At 47.9% G+C, this 15,455-nt stretch overlaps 1 protein-coding gene and 1 non-coding gene across 3 annotated transcripts in view; one reads left to right on the top strand and one right to left on the bottom strand.

Annotated features, from left to right (window-relative positions):
* Nucleotides 1-15,455, top strand: part of NGEF (neuronal guanine nucleotide exchange factor) — a 91,168-nt gene that overhangs the window by 43,437 nt on the left and 32,276 nt on the right. Inside the window, exons 1-3 of one of the 2 annotated variants that reach the window (XM_081491015.1) lie at nt 392-653; nt 1,355-1,497; nt 6,616-6,917. In XM_081491015.1, coding sequence (XP_081347141.1) covers nt 547-653; nt 1,355-1,497; nt 6,616-6,917 — 552 coding nt within the window. In that variant the 5' untranslated portion in view covers nt 392-546. Of the gene's footprint in view, nt 1-391; nt 654-1,354; nt 1,498-6,615; nt 6,918-15,455 lie in introns of those variants that run through there. The other variant, XM_081491014.1, reaches the window with a different exon arrangement.
* TRNAE-CUC (transfer RNA glutamic acid (anticodon CUC)) lies at nt 5,043-5,115 on the bottom strand. Its single transcript has one exon. It is a non-coding gene; the product is annotated as a tRNA-Glu (tRNA).

The following is a 15,455-nucleotide window of genomic DNA, read 5'->3' as shown; positions in this document are numbered from 1 at the left end:
TGCGACGTGGGCAAGGCGGGGGTTCGAGGGCGAGCCGGGCAGAGGGTCACCTCTCCCCTACCTTCCAAGCTCGCCCCGCGATCTGGCGAGGTCTGGCCAGATATCGAGGAAGGGCCGAGAAGACCAAGACCGCCGCGCGCCGGCCCCCACCCATCCTGCCCTCCAAGTCTCCTCTGGTGGGGCAAGGCCTGCGGCCGAGGAGGGAGGCGCGGATCCGGCGGGGAGGTCCCGGGCCGCAGTCGGCGCCCTGTGGGCCCGGGTCGCGCCGGGTCCAGGCTCCCCCGCCCCGCAGCCGCCCGGCCTCGCCCCCGCCGCGCGCGCCCCTCCCGCCTCCCCCGTTGCCGTGGCAACCCCGGGAGCCTCCAGGCGCGCGCCCGCCCGCCCGCCTGCTGGAGCGCTCGGCGGCGGCGGCGGCGGCGGCAGCTCCGGCTCCAGCCGAGCGCGCGGTGACCCCGCTCCGGAGCCCGTTCGTCGCTCCCGGCCCGGCTCGGGGCCCCCAGCGCGGCTCACGACCCGGCCCCAGAGCCGGCCTGGCTCCCGGCCCTCATGGAGCTGCTAGCCGCAGCCTTCAACGCCGCCTGCGCCGTGGACCACGACAGCTCCACCTCGGAGAGCGACACGCGCGACTCAGCGGCGGGACACCTGCCCGGCAGGTGAGGACAAGCGGCCGTGCCGACCCCCGAGCGCCGCCGCTGCGCGTCTGTGGCCCCAACTCGCGTCTCCGGCCAGGAACGCCTACCCGAACGGCCTGTCCCCCGCACCCCTCCCCGCGGACCCCGCCGCCCCTCACTCCCCCTCGCGGCCCCCAGTTGTGCCGGCACGCCGCCTGGGGTCGGGGGTGCACCCCAGCCGGACACCCCGGTCCCCGTCCTGGCCGCCTCCCGCGCCCTCTCCCGGGCGCCCTGGGCGCACGCGTCCCGTTGGGCTCCCCGTCTCCGCGCCGCGTGGCCCTGGGGCGGTCGCTACCCGGAGGGGACAGGAGGCCGTGTGACCGCGCGCGGCGCGGGGTGCGCAGTGCGCGCAGGGCTCCTGGCAGCGCGACCCGTCGGGGCGGCCGCTCGCCGCCGCGGAGCTGGCAGGGCGCGCCAAGTTTCCGACGCCTGCCCGCGAGCTCCGAAAACATGAAGGTCTGGGCGGGCTGGGGTGGGAATGAATCACCGGGTCGCGCCCTGGTGCGGTGACAAAAAGGGCCTGTGGTGCGCGCTCGGCCGGGAGGGGCGGCGGCGGCTGCGGCTGCTCGGCCTGGACATGCCGGGCACAGTCCAGTTGGCCAGGGCCGCCCGTGTGGACGCCTTTCGCGGGTTGGCCGAGGTGGGTCGCTGCTTAAAAATAACCCGCCCTGCCCCTCCTACAGCGAGTCGTCCTCCACCCCAGGAAATGGGGCCACGCCCGAGGAGTTCCCGGCCCTCGCCGACAGCCCCACCACGCTCACCGAGGCCTTGCAGATGATCCACCCTATTCCCGCCGACTCCTGGAGAAACCTCATCGAACAAATAGGTAGGTGTCCCCGGCGGCGGCGCGGCGTCACTGGGGGAAACGGGGGCTCCTAGTGGGCTCAGGGTTCCCCTGCTCCTGCAATGCCGTTGCGTTTCACCTGGGCAAAACGCACCTGACAAGGAATGTTATTAACATATTTGGCTCTAATGGTTCCTTAGCCAAAACTGCCACATGTTACTAGTAAGCTGTATAATTGGGCTTGAGCAAACGTGTTTCTTTCCTGCTCCCTTAGACAGGTGTACTTGCCCAGCTCTTTCCTGGGCAAGGAGGGCTCTCTGTCCTCTTATCTCTTATGTCAGGAAGTCCAGGGGTAAAGTGCTCCTGGGCCATGCAGGAGTGAGGGCTCCGTGAGCCACCCTGGCCATCTCAGGGGCCTGGGGTAGACCTGGAAAGGGAGAGGGGTCTGCAGAAGGGGGCGGGCGGTCTCTGGAGAGAGTCAGTCTGACTCGAGCCATTCTGGAAGGAAAAGCAGTGACCAACTTTGCTCTGGGGAAGGAGAGGTACAGTAGAGAGAAGAGGGGAGCCCCAGAGGCCCCCACCCTCCCTCCCTCCGATTAGGAAGAGAAGCCTAGCTCCACCTGCCTGTCCAGAGCGTGGCTGGAAGTCTGGGGCACAGCCTGCCTGTCCAGCTGCTGCACAGCTGCAGCTGAGACTGTGAAAGCAGACTGTGGAGTGAGAAGGCATCCCAAGAACCCGAGCACTTGCATTTAAAAGTCAAGAATTGTTGATGACGTTGAACTAGTTCTCATCGTCCTCACCAGAGGGGGCCGTGAGTGGGTACGTGGGGAATGGGATGGCCTGAGATCTTTTCTGTTCTTCGGTGTTGTCAGAGCAACCGTTTGTTCATTGAATTAAAATTTTGACTTGAAAATGTCCTTCCCTAAATTGATCATTATTGTCCCTCATCCCAAACACTTGGGAGGACACAAGTGTCTCTAATCGAAGGGGGCTTCCTTTGCCCTGGGACACTGGCGTTTAGGAGATTTTTCAGGCAAGTTCCCTCCTCCCTGGCTGGGGTTTTTCTGGACTGAACTCTGGGAGGAGCCGAGCCCCTGCAAAGCTGAGGGTGGAGCACTACACAGTTAAGCCTCGCCAGACTCCAGGGATTTTGTTCCCAGCCCCCTGCATGTGGGGCTGGGTGGTGGCAACTTTTCCCTTTGTTTGCTGGGGCAAATGGAGGGAGGCTGTTTTGAGGACAGGCACCCACGAAAAGCCCTTTGTCCCACCTCGGTCACGTTGCCCTTTATAGCGAGGAGGGCCTCCGCGGCCTCGGCATACGCTGGGAGCCTTGACTCCCACCCTCTAGAAAGGGATACCTCTGGCTGGGATCAACGTCAGGACTAGGAAGGAAATCGGGGTGGGGGTGGGGAGATCCGTGCCTCGAATCACGGAGAGAGAGGCTCCCTTCTGCAGCGTGGGCGTGCGGAGACCTCCTTCCTGGAGAGCCAGCAGCGTCAGCTCAAGGCTGGGAGTTGGAAGCCCTGAACTGCGGTGCTGCGCTCCTCCTGGCCCTCGGTTTCCTCCTGTGGTGAACAGTGGGGACCGACATCCCCAGGCGTTTCTCCCACCATGCGCTGGTGTCATGGTGAATATGTGTTTCCGGCTTCTGTGCTGGATCCCGGGTAGGTGCTCAACAGATGTGCTGAACACACAGGGCCGAGGCTGCCTCCTTCTCACATCCTTTGTCCTCGACTCAAGGCCCATGCCAAGCAGATTCCTGCAAGAGGCCAGCTGCTCCCACTTAGCTCCGTGAATGAAGGGGATTCTTTGCCAGATATCAGGAGAGGACAACACATTCCTAAAGACGCAGAGGAGTTAAGAGGGGAGGAAAGTGGGAAGACGCTGGGCGTTTATGCACCACTATGTTGCACTGCGGTGGCTCCCACTCAGGCCAGGACAGAATGATGCCAGGACTGTGTGTGGTGTGGTATACAGTTGTCATTGTCGTTGGTGGTGGCTCTGAAGATCATAGACCCCAAGGCCCTGTGATTGTGCGTGTATTTTTGTGTGTGCACACGTGCATGTGTGTGCTGTGGTTGTCTCTAGCACCTAGCAAATGCTTGGTACATTGGAGGTGCTCACTAAAAAAATAAAATTCCCTGCCCATCAGAAGTTTCTGTCTGAAAAATTCAAAGGAAAAAAAAAAGATTCTTTTCAAAAAGTAAGATTTTGAAGAACTCCAGGAGTGTTGCTTATCCCCCTTCCGCAGGGCAGCATGGCCAGCCCGATATAGATCATTTTAATTAAGAGAGATGAGAACTGAGCCTTCTAATTCTGCTTGGATATAATACCAGGTACAGGCTTTTACAGGTAAAGTTGATTTTGCTTAATGAATGTACAAAATTGAAAAACATGATACATCATCAGTATATCTCAAGTACAAAACTTGAATCAGCTAATCTAGTTCCTCCGTTACAGCTACTTTGTTTCTATTGTAATCTGAATTTTAAGGCTAATAAAAATAAACATATTATCAAAAAAAGATGGTCACACAGTGTGTCAGATAATCCTTTGTAATCACGGTAACTCCAGGAAAACTGGTATTTGAATTCATATTCTGAAGGCTTCAGAAAGAAGTATGAAGTTTTAAGAAAACGCTAAAATTACTTGTATTGGAAGTCTTTGGCTTAGTATAATAGAATATCCAGCTTAAAAAAAAAAAAAATGACCTGAAAGAATGAATGTATTCTCTCAGTCCAGGAATGAGGAAGAAAGTTCTGGAGTTGGTTCAAGTCAAGCAATCACCTAGCTCCTTTCCCTCCTCCATTCTCAGCATTTGGGCTTCACGTCACCAGATGGCTGCCACAGCTCTGTGCCTCACATCCTCAAGCAGTCACATATAAAAACCAATAAATAAATAAAAGCAGCTTGTCCAGGGATCAAACCCATGTCCTCTGCATTGGCAGGCAAATTCTTAACCTCTGGACCACCAGGGAAGTTCCCCTGGTTTTTTTAAACTTCCATAAAAACAGTATTGGAATCACAGGAGATTAATTGATTCATTGTTGCCAACAATAGTTATATCTTATGCTCATCACTGAAACGGTTTGTGTAGTGACTTTAAACCTCTGCTTTTACAGCTCAATCTGGGTTGCATTTAGCATAGATTTAGATTTTCTTTTTCATTCCTTTGTCAAATTAACTCCATGTTGTAATCTGCTAGATTCTAATGTAAAATCACATCATCTTTTTTTTTTTAAGTGCATTATGGAGCATAAGAAGCCAAGTAATTTAACCCACACATAATTTATTGGGTTCCTGTTATTTATAAACTATGCATACAATTTATCCAGCCGTTTTTCAGGATTTAGAAGATGGTCTGTTTTTCCCTTCCTTTTTTCTTCAGGTTAGAAGTACTTAGCAATTAAAGAAGGAATAATAGATAATATTTATACTGCATTGCATGAGAAAGTGCTTTACAAGTAGTACACCTATCCCTGTTAGAACTTTCCCAGGAAAATCATCTTTTTTGGGGAGGGGGTTGTGCCAGGTCTTAGCTGTGGCACACAGGATCTTTGATATTTGTTGCAGCATGTGGGATCTAGTTCCCTGACCGGGAATTGAACCCGGCCCCCCTGCATTGAGAGCGCAGAGTCTTAGCCACTGGACCACCAGGGAGGTCCCCGTCTTTGATTTTATCGATAGAAATATCAAGGGCCCCAACTGCTCTCCCAGGCTCCAGACCAGTCCAGCTGCCCACAGGTTCTCTCCACCTGCATAGCCATCAGGTGGACCTGCATCTCTCCACCCCGCTATCCCCAGTCAGACCCTCCTGCCATGTTCCTCGTCTGAATAGGGCCCCTGCCGACCGGTCACCCGAATATCACTCGTGAACCAGCACCAGCCAATCACCAGGGCCCCTCTTACACCTTGTAACTATCCCTGAATCAGGCACACGGCCCCATCCTTCCCCCACCACGGTGTACGGGCCTCCATCACCGCTGCCCTGGAGAATGGGCATGGCCTCTTTCTTCCTGTCTGTGGGCCTCCTGTGATGTAGACCAGAGCTGCTTGCCTGAGGGGCTTCCCCTGGGGCTTGCCTTTTGCCCGCAGGATGGATAAGACCCTTGGGGTGACCCTCTTCTCTTCCCAGCCTCATCGCCAGCAGAGCACACCCCTCCCCACCCAGTCCCGCCTCCCCTCTCCTTGGACCAGCAGCCCTCTTGCCACTCAACCTTTCTGCTGCTCCTCTGTGGGGAGACCATCCCTCGCCCTGTGCCCAGGACATCCGAAAAGGAATTTTTCCCCATGGAGGTGCTGCATTTTTACTGACTCCTCTGTACCCCCAAATCTCCTTGGAGACTCAGAAGGCACTTATTTTAGGTCGGGGAAGTAAATCTAAAAGTACGAAAGAAAAAAAAAAAAAAGGAATGTTTCCCTATTAAATCATAAGGTTGATGAAATTCTCATTTTTTCCTTCAAAATGAGAATTTACGACGACTCCCATTTCACTGATGAATAGACTTGAGTTTTAATACTGAAGCATTTAAGGCTTTAAGAAGCATCCTGCTGGGGTGCTGAGACATAATCGGGCCATTTCCAACAACTCTGCACACGTTGGTTATTAACATGACAAGTTCTGGATCCTTGTTGTTTGCTGGTTATGTGTGTGAAAAGCATTTATTTGTGCTACTAGATTTTGATTCTATTCAAGGATTTCTTTATTCCTTGTTAGAAAGAAAAAATAAACTTATGCGTGCAGATCCTTCCCAAGAAATGAAGACAGTGGCAGTTCGTTCAGTGGCCCTTCCCTGAGACCTGTGGGGGTCTGGCTTTCTTTGTGTTTTCATAGGCAAAGCATTTGCCCTTGATCTGGTGGCTCAGATGGTAAAGTATCTGCCTGCCATGCAGGAGACCTGGGTTCGATCCTTGGGTCAGGAAGATCCCCTGGAGAAGGGACTGGCAATCCCCTCCAGTATTCTTGCCTGGAGATCCCATTGACAGAGAAGCCTGGCGGGCTACATACAGTCCATGGGGTCACAAAGAGTCGGACAGGACTGAGCGACTGACACTTTGATTTTTTCACTTTCAGGAGTCTAAAGCTGTGACTTAGTGATTCGGAAAGCTCCGTATCTGAAATCTCTATCGTGTCTTCAAAACGGTTTGATTTGATTTCAGGGCTCCTGTATCAGGAATACCGAGATAAATCAACTCTCCAAGAGATTGAGACCAGGAGGCAACAGGATGCAGAAATACAAGGCGGTGCTGACGGGTGCCCGTCCAGCGAGGAGGCTCCCGAGGAAGATGACCGGGAGGAGGAGGAGGAGGAGCCAGCAAGCCCACCCGAGAGGAAGGCCCTGCCCCAGATCTGCCTGCTCAGCAACCCCCACTCGAGATTCAACCTCTGGCAGGATCTCCCGGAGATTCAGAGCAGCGGGGTGCTGGACATCCTCCAGCCAGAGGAGATCAGGCTGCAAGAGGTAAAGGGCTGCCCGGGGTGAGAGCTTCTAGTCAGAACGAACCAGTGTTTTAACCAGCGTGGGTGAGGCTTCCTCTCCAGGGTGAGGCTGGTTCACCAGAGGAGTTACTGGCAGGGTACCTCTATCCCCAACATGCAGGAGAATTCACATTATTTCATGTGCGTGGGTGCGTGCCAAGTCACTTCGGTCGTGTCCAACTCTGTGCGACCCCATGGACGATAGCCTGCCGGGCTCCTCTCTCCATGGGATTCTCCAGGCAGGAATACTGGAGTGGTTGCCATTTCCTCCTCCAGGGGATCTTCCTCTCCCAGGGATCGAACCCAAGTCTCTTAAGTCTCCTGCATTGGCAGGCGGGTTCTTTACCGCTGGCAAAGCACAGGCAACAAAAACTACCTGGTTACCTCCTAGGATAGCTCAACCCTGGTGTGAGTGTTCGCCACATTGTTGTTTCTGTAGATAGTAAGATTGCTTTCTCTGAACCCTTGCTTGTTATTGTGGAGAATCTCCGTGGCATGTGTATCGGTGCGATACAGTCGGTGATGCTGAGTTCATTGTGACCGTGAACTGGCTCTATTCATCTGTGCTTTACTGTTCACTTGCACATCTTTATTTTGCACTTTTGCTTGAACCTTGGGTGAGTGGGGCTCTGAAAGAAAGCCCTCAGCATATCCACCCCTCCTGAAATGGTGTGGAAATCTAGGACTTGTGTCTCTTCTTGCACCTTCATCTGATGGTCCAGGCAGACTCTGCTTGTCGGTTAGGCTGAGGCAGGATCACAGAGTCGCTTAATAGTTTGTGGCTAACAGGGAGAAATAATCCATAAAACATGAACAGTAATAGAAGTGAGAAGCTAAGAAATGTAGGAGTTGGAGATATGTATATATATATGTATATATATATATATATATATATATAGCTTTATATACAGAGTTGGATCAGTTCTTTTAAGATTTTTTTTAATGTGGGCTATTTTTAAAGTCTTTAATGAATTTCTTACAATGTTGCTTCTGTTTAATGTTTTGGGTTTTGGGCCATGAGGCCTGTGGGGTCTTAGCTCCTTGACCAGGGATCGAACCCACACCCTTTGCGTTGGAAGGCGAAGTCTTAACCCTGGGCAGTCCTCCCTGGACAGCCAGGGAAGTCCCTGTTCAATCCAGTTCTGTCAACTCTGTCCTCTCACGCCCCGTTTCCCCAGTCCCCCCACTCACATGCTCCTTCAAGCTGGTCCTTGAGCTTGTTCCTCGTTGCAGTCCTGACTTTCTTTAACTCTTGGCTCACCTGTGCGAGATTCTGTAGAAACATTTGTTCTTTTCATTTATTTAAAAGGTAAAACTGCAAACTGTGGGCACACATATTGACCAAGGCTGAGACTAGCTCCCAACCAGGTTCATCAAATGCAGGCTCGGGTGGTATGATGCCTTTGCTCCTTGAGAAGCCTTGATGACACTCGATTTTTGAAGCACCATCCAGGGTCCACTGCATCCTGCCCAGCAGACTCAGGAGAGATGGTTTGAGAGTCTGACACCACTTGTGACTCATGAGCCATGATTTGTAAGCAATGCCACGGGAAGTTTTTTTTTCTTTTATGAAACTGATGTCGGTAGTGTCTAGTCATCCTACGGGGCTCTTCCCAGCTTCTCACAGGATACTGATGAGAGGGTGGAAAGAACCACATGCCCCACCAGAAGCAAAGATCCATGGTCAGGAGATCTCCACGAGGCAGGTGGAGCTGGACTGAGGAAATCCCAGCAGGCTTTGCCACCCAAAGCAACCATGTGGAAGGTTCTAGAACCCAGGGAGAAGACCCCTCTGCAGGTGGCCATCCTCCTACCTGAGAGACCCAGGGGCTCCACCACCTGTAGACAGAGCCACCATCACTCACCTTTTTTTCCTTCCAGTTTTATTTGAGATATAATCGACATGCTTCACTGTGTAAGTTTAAGATGTATGATTTGACTTCCATGCATCATGAAATAACGACCACAGTAGTTGTTGTTCATTGCTAAGCTGTTTCTGACTCTTCGTGACCCCATGGACTACAGCACGCCAGACTTCCTTGTCCTTCACCATCTCCCGTAGTTTGCTCATATTCATGTCCATTGAGTCTGTGACGCTATCTAACCATCTCATCCTCTGCCACTCCCTTCTCCTTTTGCCTTCAACCTTTCCCAGCATCAGGGTCTATTCCAATTAGTCAGCTCTTTGCATCAGGTGGCCAAAGTATTGGAGCCTCAGCTTCAGCATCAGTCCTTCCAGTGTATATTCAGGGTTGGGAAATTCCCTTTAGGATTGACTGGTTTGATTTGCTTGCTGTCCAAGGGACTCTCAAGAGTCTTACCCAGCCCAATTAGAAAGCATCATTTCTTCAGCATTCAGCTTTCTTTATGTTCCAACTCTCACATCCATACATGACTACTGGAAAACCATAGCTTTGACTCTGTATGGACTTTGGATAGCAAAGTGATATCTCTGCTTTTTAACATGCTGTCTAGGTTTGTCATAGCTTTTCTTGCAAGGAGCAAGCATGTTTCAATTTCATGGCTGCAGTCACTGTCCACAGTGATTTTGGGGCCCAAGAAAATAAAATCTGCCACTGTTTCCACTTTTTCCCCATCTGTTTGCCATGAAGTGATAGGAATGGATGCCATGATCTTCGATTTTTGAATGTTGAGTTTTAAGCCGACTTTTCACTGTCCTCTTTCACCTTCATCAAGAAGCTCTTTAGTTCCTCTTTGCTTCTGCCATAATGGTGGTGTCTTCTGTATATCTGAGGTTGTTATTTCTCCTGGCAATCATGATTCTAACTTGTGATTCATTCAGCTTGGCATTTCATATGATGTGCTCTGCGTATAAGCTAAATAAGCAGGATGACAATATATAGCCTGGACATGCTCCTTTCCCGATTGTGAACTAGTCTGTTGTTCCATGTTGGATTCTAACTGTTGCTTCTTGACCTGCATACAGGTTTCTCAGGAGACAGGTAGGATGGTCTGTTATTCCCATCTCTTTAAGAATTTTCCTCAGTTTGTTGTGATCCACATAGTCAAAGGCTTTAGGGTAGTCAGTGAAGCAGAAGTTTTCCTGGAATTCTCTTGATTTTTGTATGATCCAGCAGATGTTGACAGTTTGATCTGTGATTCCTCTGTCTTTTCTAAATTCAGCTAGTATATCTGGAAGTTCTCAGTTCTTGTCCTGTTGGAGCCTAGCTTGAAAGGTTTTGAGCATAACTTTGCTAGCATGTGAGATGAGTGCAATTGTACAGCAGTTTGAACATTCTTTGGCATTGCCTTTCTTTGGGATTGGAATGAAAACTGACCTCTTCCAGTCCTGTGGCCAAATTTTGGTAAGTTTTCCAAATTTGCTGGCATATTGAATGCGACACTTTAATAGCATCATCTTTTAGGATTTGAAATACCTCAGCTGGAATTCCATCACCTCCACTAGCTTTGTTTGTAGTAATGCTTCCTAAGGCCCACTTAACGTCACACTCCAGGATGTCTGGCTCTAGGTGAGCAACCACCATCATGGTTAGCCAGGTCATTAAGACCTTTTCTGTACAGTTCTTCTGTGTATTCTTGTCACCTCTTCTTAATCTTTTCTGCTTTTGTTAGGTCCATACCATTTCTGTCCTTTATTGAGCCCATCTTTGCATGAAATGTTCCCTTGGTATCTTCAGTTTTCTTGAAGAGATCTCTAGTCTTTCCCATTCTATTGTTTTCCTCTATTTCTTTATATTGTTCAATTAAGAAGGCTTTCTTATTTCTCCTTGCTCTTCTCTGGAACTCTGCTTTCAGTTGGGTATATCTTTCCCTTTCTCCTTTGCCTTTCACTTCTCTTCTTTTCTAAGCTATTTGTAAGGCCTCCTCAGACAACCACTTTGCCTTCTTGCATTTTTTTTTCCTTTGGGATTGTTTTAGTCACTGCCTCCTGTACAGTGTTACAAACCTCTGTCCATAGTTCTTCAGGCACTCTGTCTATCAGATCTAATCCCTTGAATCTATTTGTCACTTCCACTGTATAGTCATAAGGGATTTGATTTAGATCATACTTGAATGGTCTCATGGTTTTCCCTACTTTCTTCGATTTAAGTCTGAATTTAGCAATAAGGAGTTCATGATCTGGGCCACAGTCAGCTCCCGGTCTTGTTTTTGCTGACTGTATAGAGCTTCTCCATCTCTGGCTGCAAAGAGCATAATCAATTTGATTTCGATATTGACCATCTGGTGATGTCCATGTGTAGAGTCTTCTCTTGTGTTGTTTGAAGAGTGAATTCTCTTGGCAAAACTCTATTAGCCTTTACCCTGTTTCATTCTGTACTCCAAGGCCAAACTTGCCTGTTACTCCAGGTATCTCTTGACTTCCTACTTTTGCATTCCAGTCCCCTATGATGAAAAGGACATCTTTCTTTAGTGTTCATTCTAGAAGGTCTTGTAGGTTCTCCATAGAACTGTTCAACTTCAGGTTCTTTGGCATCAGTCCTTGGGGCATAGACTTGGATTACTGTGATTTTGAATGGTTTGCCTTGGAAACGAGATCATTCTGTCATTTTTGAGATTGCACCCAGTGCTGAATTTTGGACTCTTTTGTTGACTATGAGGGCTGCTCTATTTCTTCTAAGAGATTCTTGTCCACAGTAGTAGATATTAACAGTCATCTGAATTAAATTCGCCCATTCCCATCCATTTTAGCTCACTGCATTCCTAAGATGTTGATGTTCACTCTTGCCATCCCCTGCTTAACCACGTCCAACTTACCTTGACTTATGGATCTAACATTCCAGGTTCCTGTGCAGTATTCTTTACAACATCAGACTTGACTTTCACCACCAGACACATCCGCAGTTGGGAGTTGTTTCTGCTTTGGCTCAGCCTTTTCTACCGTAGAGCCTGTAGACTCCAAGACTGGGCAGCCTCAGGCCAAACAAACAACAGAGAGGGAGCACGTACCCCACCATCAGCAGGATATTTGATTAAAGATTTGCTGATGGTGGCCCTGCACCGGAGCAAGACCCAGTGTTTGCCCATAGCTGGTCCCTCCCGCCAGGAAGCTGGCACAGGTCCCTTCTTCTCATCCGTCAGAGGGTAGACAGTAAGTTTAGTGCTCCTCTGGCATCTCATTAGATACAGCATTAAAGAAATAAGGGAAAAAAGTTCCTTATGCTGAGAACTCAAGATTTACTCTTCTAACTTTCATATATAACATGTAATTAACAGTAGTGTTAATTATATTTATCATACTACACATTACATCTTATTACTGGAAGTGTGTACCTTTTGATTGCCTCAGTCAATTCCCTTTTCCCATCCCTGTACTTCACCCCACCCCACCCCACCCCTGCTTTGTTAACCATAGTCTGATCTCTTTTTCTATAAGTTTCTTGTTTTTGATATGTAATTCATCTACAGCACTGTATTAGTTCCCATTATACAACGTAGTGATTTGGTTCCTCTATACATTTCAAAATGGTCACCTAAAATGTTTTGACTTAGTCTAGTTACAGCATGCCACCATACGGAAGTGTTGCATAGGAATTCAATATAGTCTGATTCCCTGGTGGCTCAGATGGTAAAGAGTTTGCCTGCAATACAGGAGACCCAGGTTCAATCCCTGGGTAGGGAAGATCCCCTGGAGAAGGAAATGGCACCCCACTCCAATATTCTTGCCTGGAGAATCCCATGGATGGAGGAGCCTGTACAGTCCCTGGGGTCACAAAGAGTCGAACATGACTGAGCAACTTCACTTTCTTTCACTATTCACTATATTCCCCACACTGTACGTTTCACACCCATGATTTTCACACCCATGACTCACTTATTTTTCAACTGGAAATTTGTACCTTTTAATCTCCCTTACCTATTTCTTTCCTTCCCCTACCCTTACCCACTCTGTTTATGTTCTGTATGTTTCTATTTTTTTGTGTTTGTTCGTTTTATTTTTTAGATTCCACATAGAAGTGAATCTTACACACTTACAGTATTTGTCTTTGTCTGACTTATTTCACTTAGCATAATACTCTCTAGTTCTATCCATGTTGTCTCAAATGGCAAGATTTCATTCTTTTTTATGGCAATTATTCCATAATGTGTGTGTGTTTAACATATCTTCTTTATCTCTTCCTCTGTTGATGAACACTTAAGTTGCTTCTGTATCTTAGCTGCTGTAAATAATACTACAATGAACATAGAGGTGCACATATCTTTAGTGTTTTTGTTCTCTTCAGATCAATACCCAGGAGTAGAGTTGCTGGATCATATGGTAGTTCTATTATTAATTTTTGAGTAGTCTCCATACTGTTTTCTATAGTGGCTGAATCAATTTACAGTCCCACTAACAGTGCATGAATGTTCCCTTTTCTCCACATCCTCACCAACACTTATGTGGTGTCTTTTTGATAATAGCTATTTTAACTAGTGCGAAGTGACAACTCCCTGTGGTTTTGATTTGCATTTCCCTAATGATCAGTGATGTGGAGCATCTTTTCATGTATCTTTGATCATCTGTGTGTCTCCTCTGGAAAAACATCTATTCAGATCCTCTGCTCATTGTTTAATCAAGTTGTTTTTTAACGGTCAGTTGTAGGAGTTCCTTGAATACTTTGGATATTAATCCCTTATCAGATATATCATGTGTAAATATCTTCTCCCATTCAGTAGGTAGCCTTTTCATTTGTTGATAGGTTCCTTCACTGGGCAAAAGGTTTTTATCTTGATGTAGTCCCATGCATTTGTTTTTGCTTTTGTTTCCCTTGCACCATCCCTAAGTTTGACTTTCATATAAAAGGAATTATACAGTGCAATTTTGCATTTGCCTTTTTTTCACACAATATTACCATCATGAGCCTTTTTCCTAGTCCTCAAAATAAGGAAAAGTGTCTAGTTTTTGAGAGAATTCTTGTTTATATTCTTGTTTATTTTTTTTACCTTGATAATTAGATAAATAAATTTAAATTACTTTGGAAAGCTTAGAGATAAGCCCCAGTAGAACTTAAAACATGGTATAAATCTCTTACAACAACAAGCCAAAAGCAGAGAAAGCAGGGATCTCATAAGAAAAGGCAAGCAAACAGTAAAAGGTCAGCATAAAAAAGTATAAAATAAGGTGACAGAGTTCATAGCAAACATATTTGCTATAACCATAAATGTAAATTGCTTAAATCCTCCATTGAAACCCAGAAATTATCCAACTGATGAGAAAACTAAACCCACAATATTATCACACAGATCAGAATCCAGAGCAAGAAAAGTTACCAAAGGGAATAGTAACATCATTTTGTACAGTTAAAGATTATCACTTTATTTGTAAGTTTTAAAATTAAGTAAGCTACTCATTAATATGTTTTCATTTTAAAAAATGCAAACAGTGTACATGTGTGCAGGCCTTTTCATGGCTCCTGGATGGAAGACCAACTGTTTTCACTTTTTCCTGATAAATTACAGACGTTACACGCTGTGTGATTTTGGACTTTAGACACTTGTGAAGACTCTTAAGTGCACAATTCTTCTCGATCCTTATGATGCTGTCTCCATATTTTACACTTGTTTTATTCAAGAGCAATTTGATTCTGCTTTTGGTTTTTAGAAACTTGACTTTCACTGACCTCTGAGAGCTTCCAGGTTACTTTCATAAAAACCACTCCCTTTGCACTGAAAATTCTTTAGTTTTTTTCACTTAAGGACATAATTGCAGAAGTACAATTGGCTTGAATAAGTTTGAGGACAAGCACAGGGGCTCACAGGTGGGGAGAGAAGCTTCAGGTAATGGGGAGGCAGTGGGGGACAGCCTGTGACCAGCCCGCAGTGGATCCTCACGGGAGCATGGGTCACTCAGGGCTTGGTTGGGAGAACTTCTGTGGGCCTGCATCTTCATGCTGTCAGGAGACCACAGCTGTCTGATCCGTCGGTCAGTCAGTGCTCAGACAGTCATGTCCGACTCTTTGCGACCCCTTGGACTGTAGCCCTCCAGGCTCCTCTGTCCATGGAATTTTTCCAGGCAGGAATACTGGAGTGGGTTGCCATTTCCTCCTCCAAGGGATCTCCCTGACCCAAGGATCGAATTCACGTCTGTTAGGTCTCCTGCATTGACAGGCAGATTCTCTACCACTAGTACCACCTGGGAAGCCCCAGTGTACGGTAGATACCTGGAAATGGAATTGGGGGTCGAAAGTGAAGTGCGTGTTAAATGATGGCGGTGGTGGTATGGTGGGTTAGTTGTTAAGTTGTGTCTGACTCTTTGTGACCCCATGGGCCCCATGCCTGCCAGGTTCCTCTGTCCATGGGATTTCTGGATGGATACTCCCTGTTGACTAAAAAGATGCACAATATGAGAGTTGTGAGTTGTTTTATTTGGGGCAAAATGAGGACTGCAGCCTGGGAGACAGCGCCTCAGAGAGCTCTGAGAGCCTGCTCCAAGAGGTGGTGGGGCAAGGTCAATATATATGATTCTGGTGAAGGAGGAGTTCAGTACAATCAAGCATTCATTTTACAAAGGCTTTCTGCTAGCCAGCAGGAGCTGATGTCACCATGAAGGGATTTAGTGCTT

Source organism: Giraffa tippelskirchi, chromosome 5 (genome assembly GCF_054371585.1).
Source record: "Giraffa tippelskirchi isolate mGirTip1 chromosome 5, T2T-mGirTip1v1.2.pri, whole genome shotgun sequence".
In the NCBI taxonomy this organism is placed as follows: Eukaryota; Metazoa; Chordata; class Mammalia; order Artiodactyla; family Giraffidae; genus Giraffa; species Giraffa tippelskirchi.
The sequence above is the reverse complement of the archived record's forward strand: the minus strand, read 5'-3'. Positions and strand labels throughout refer to the sequence as shown.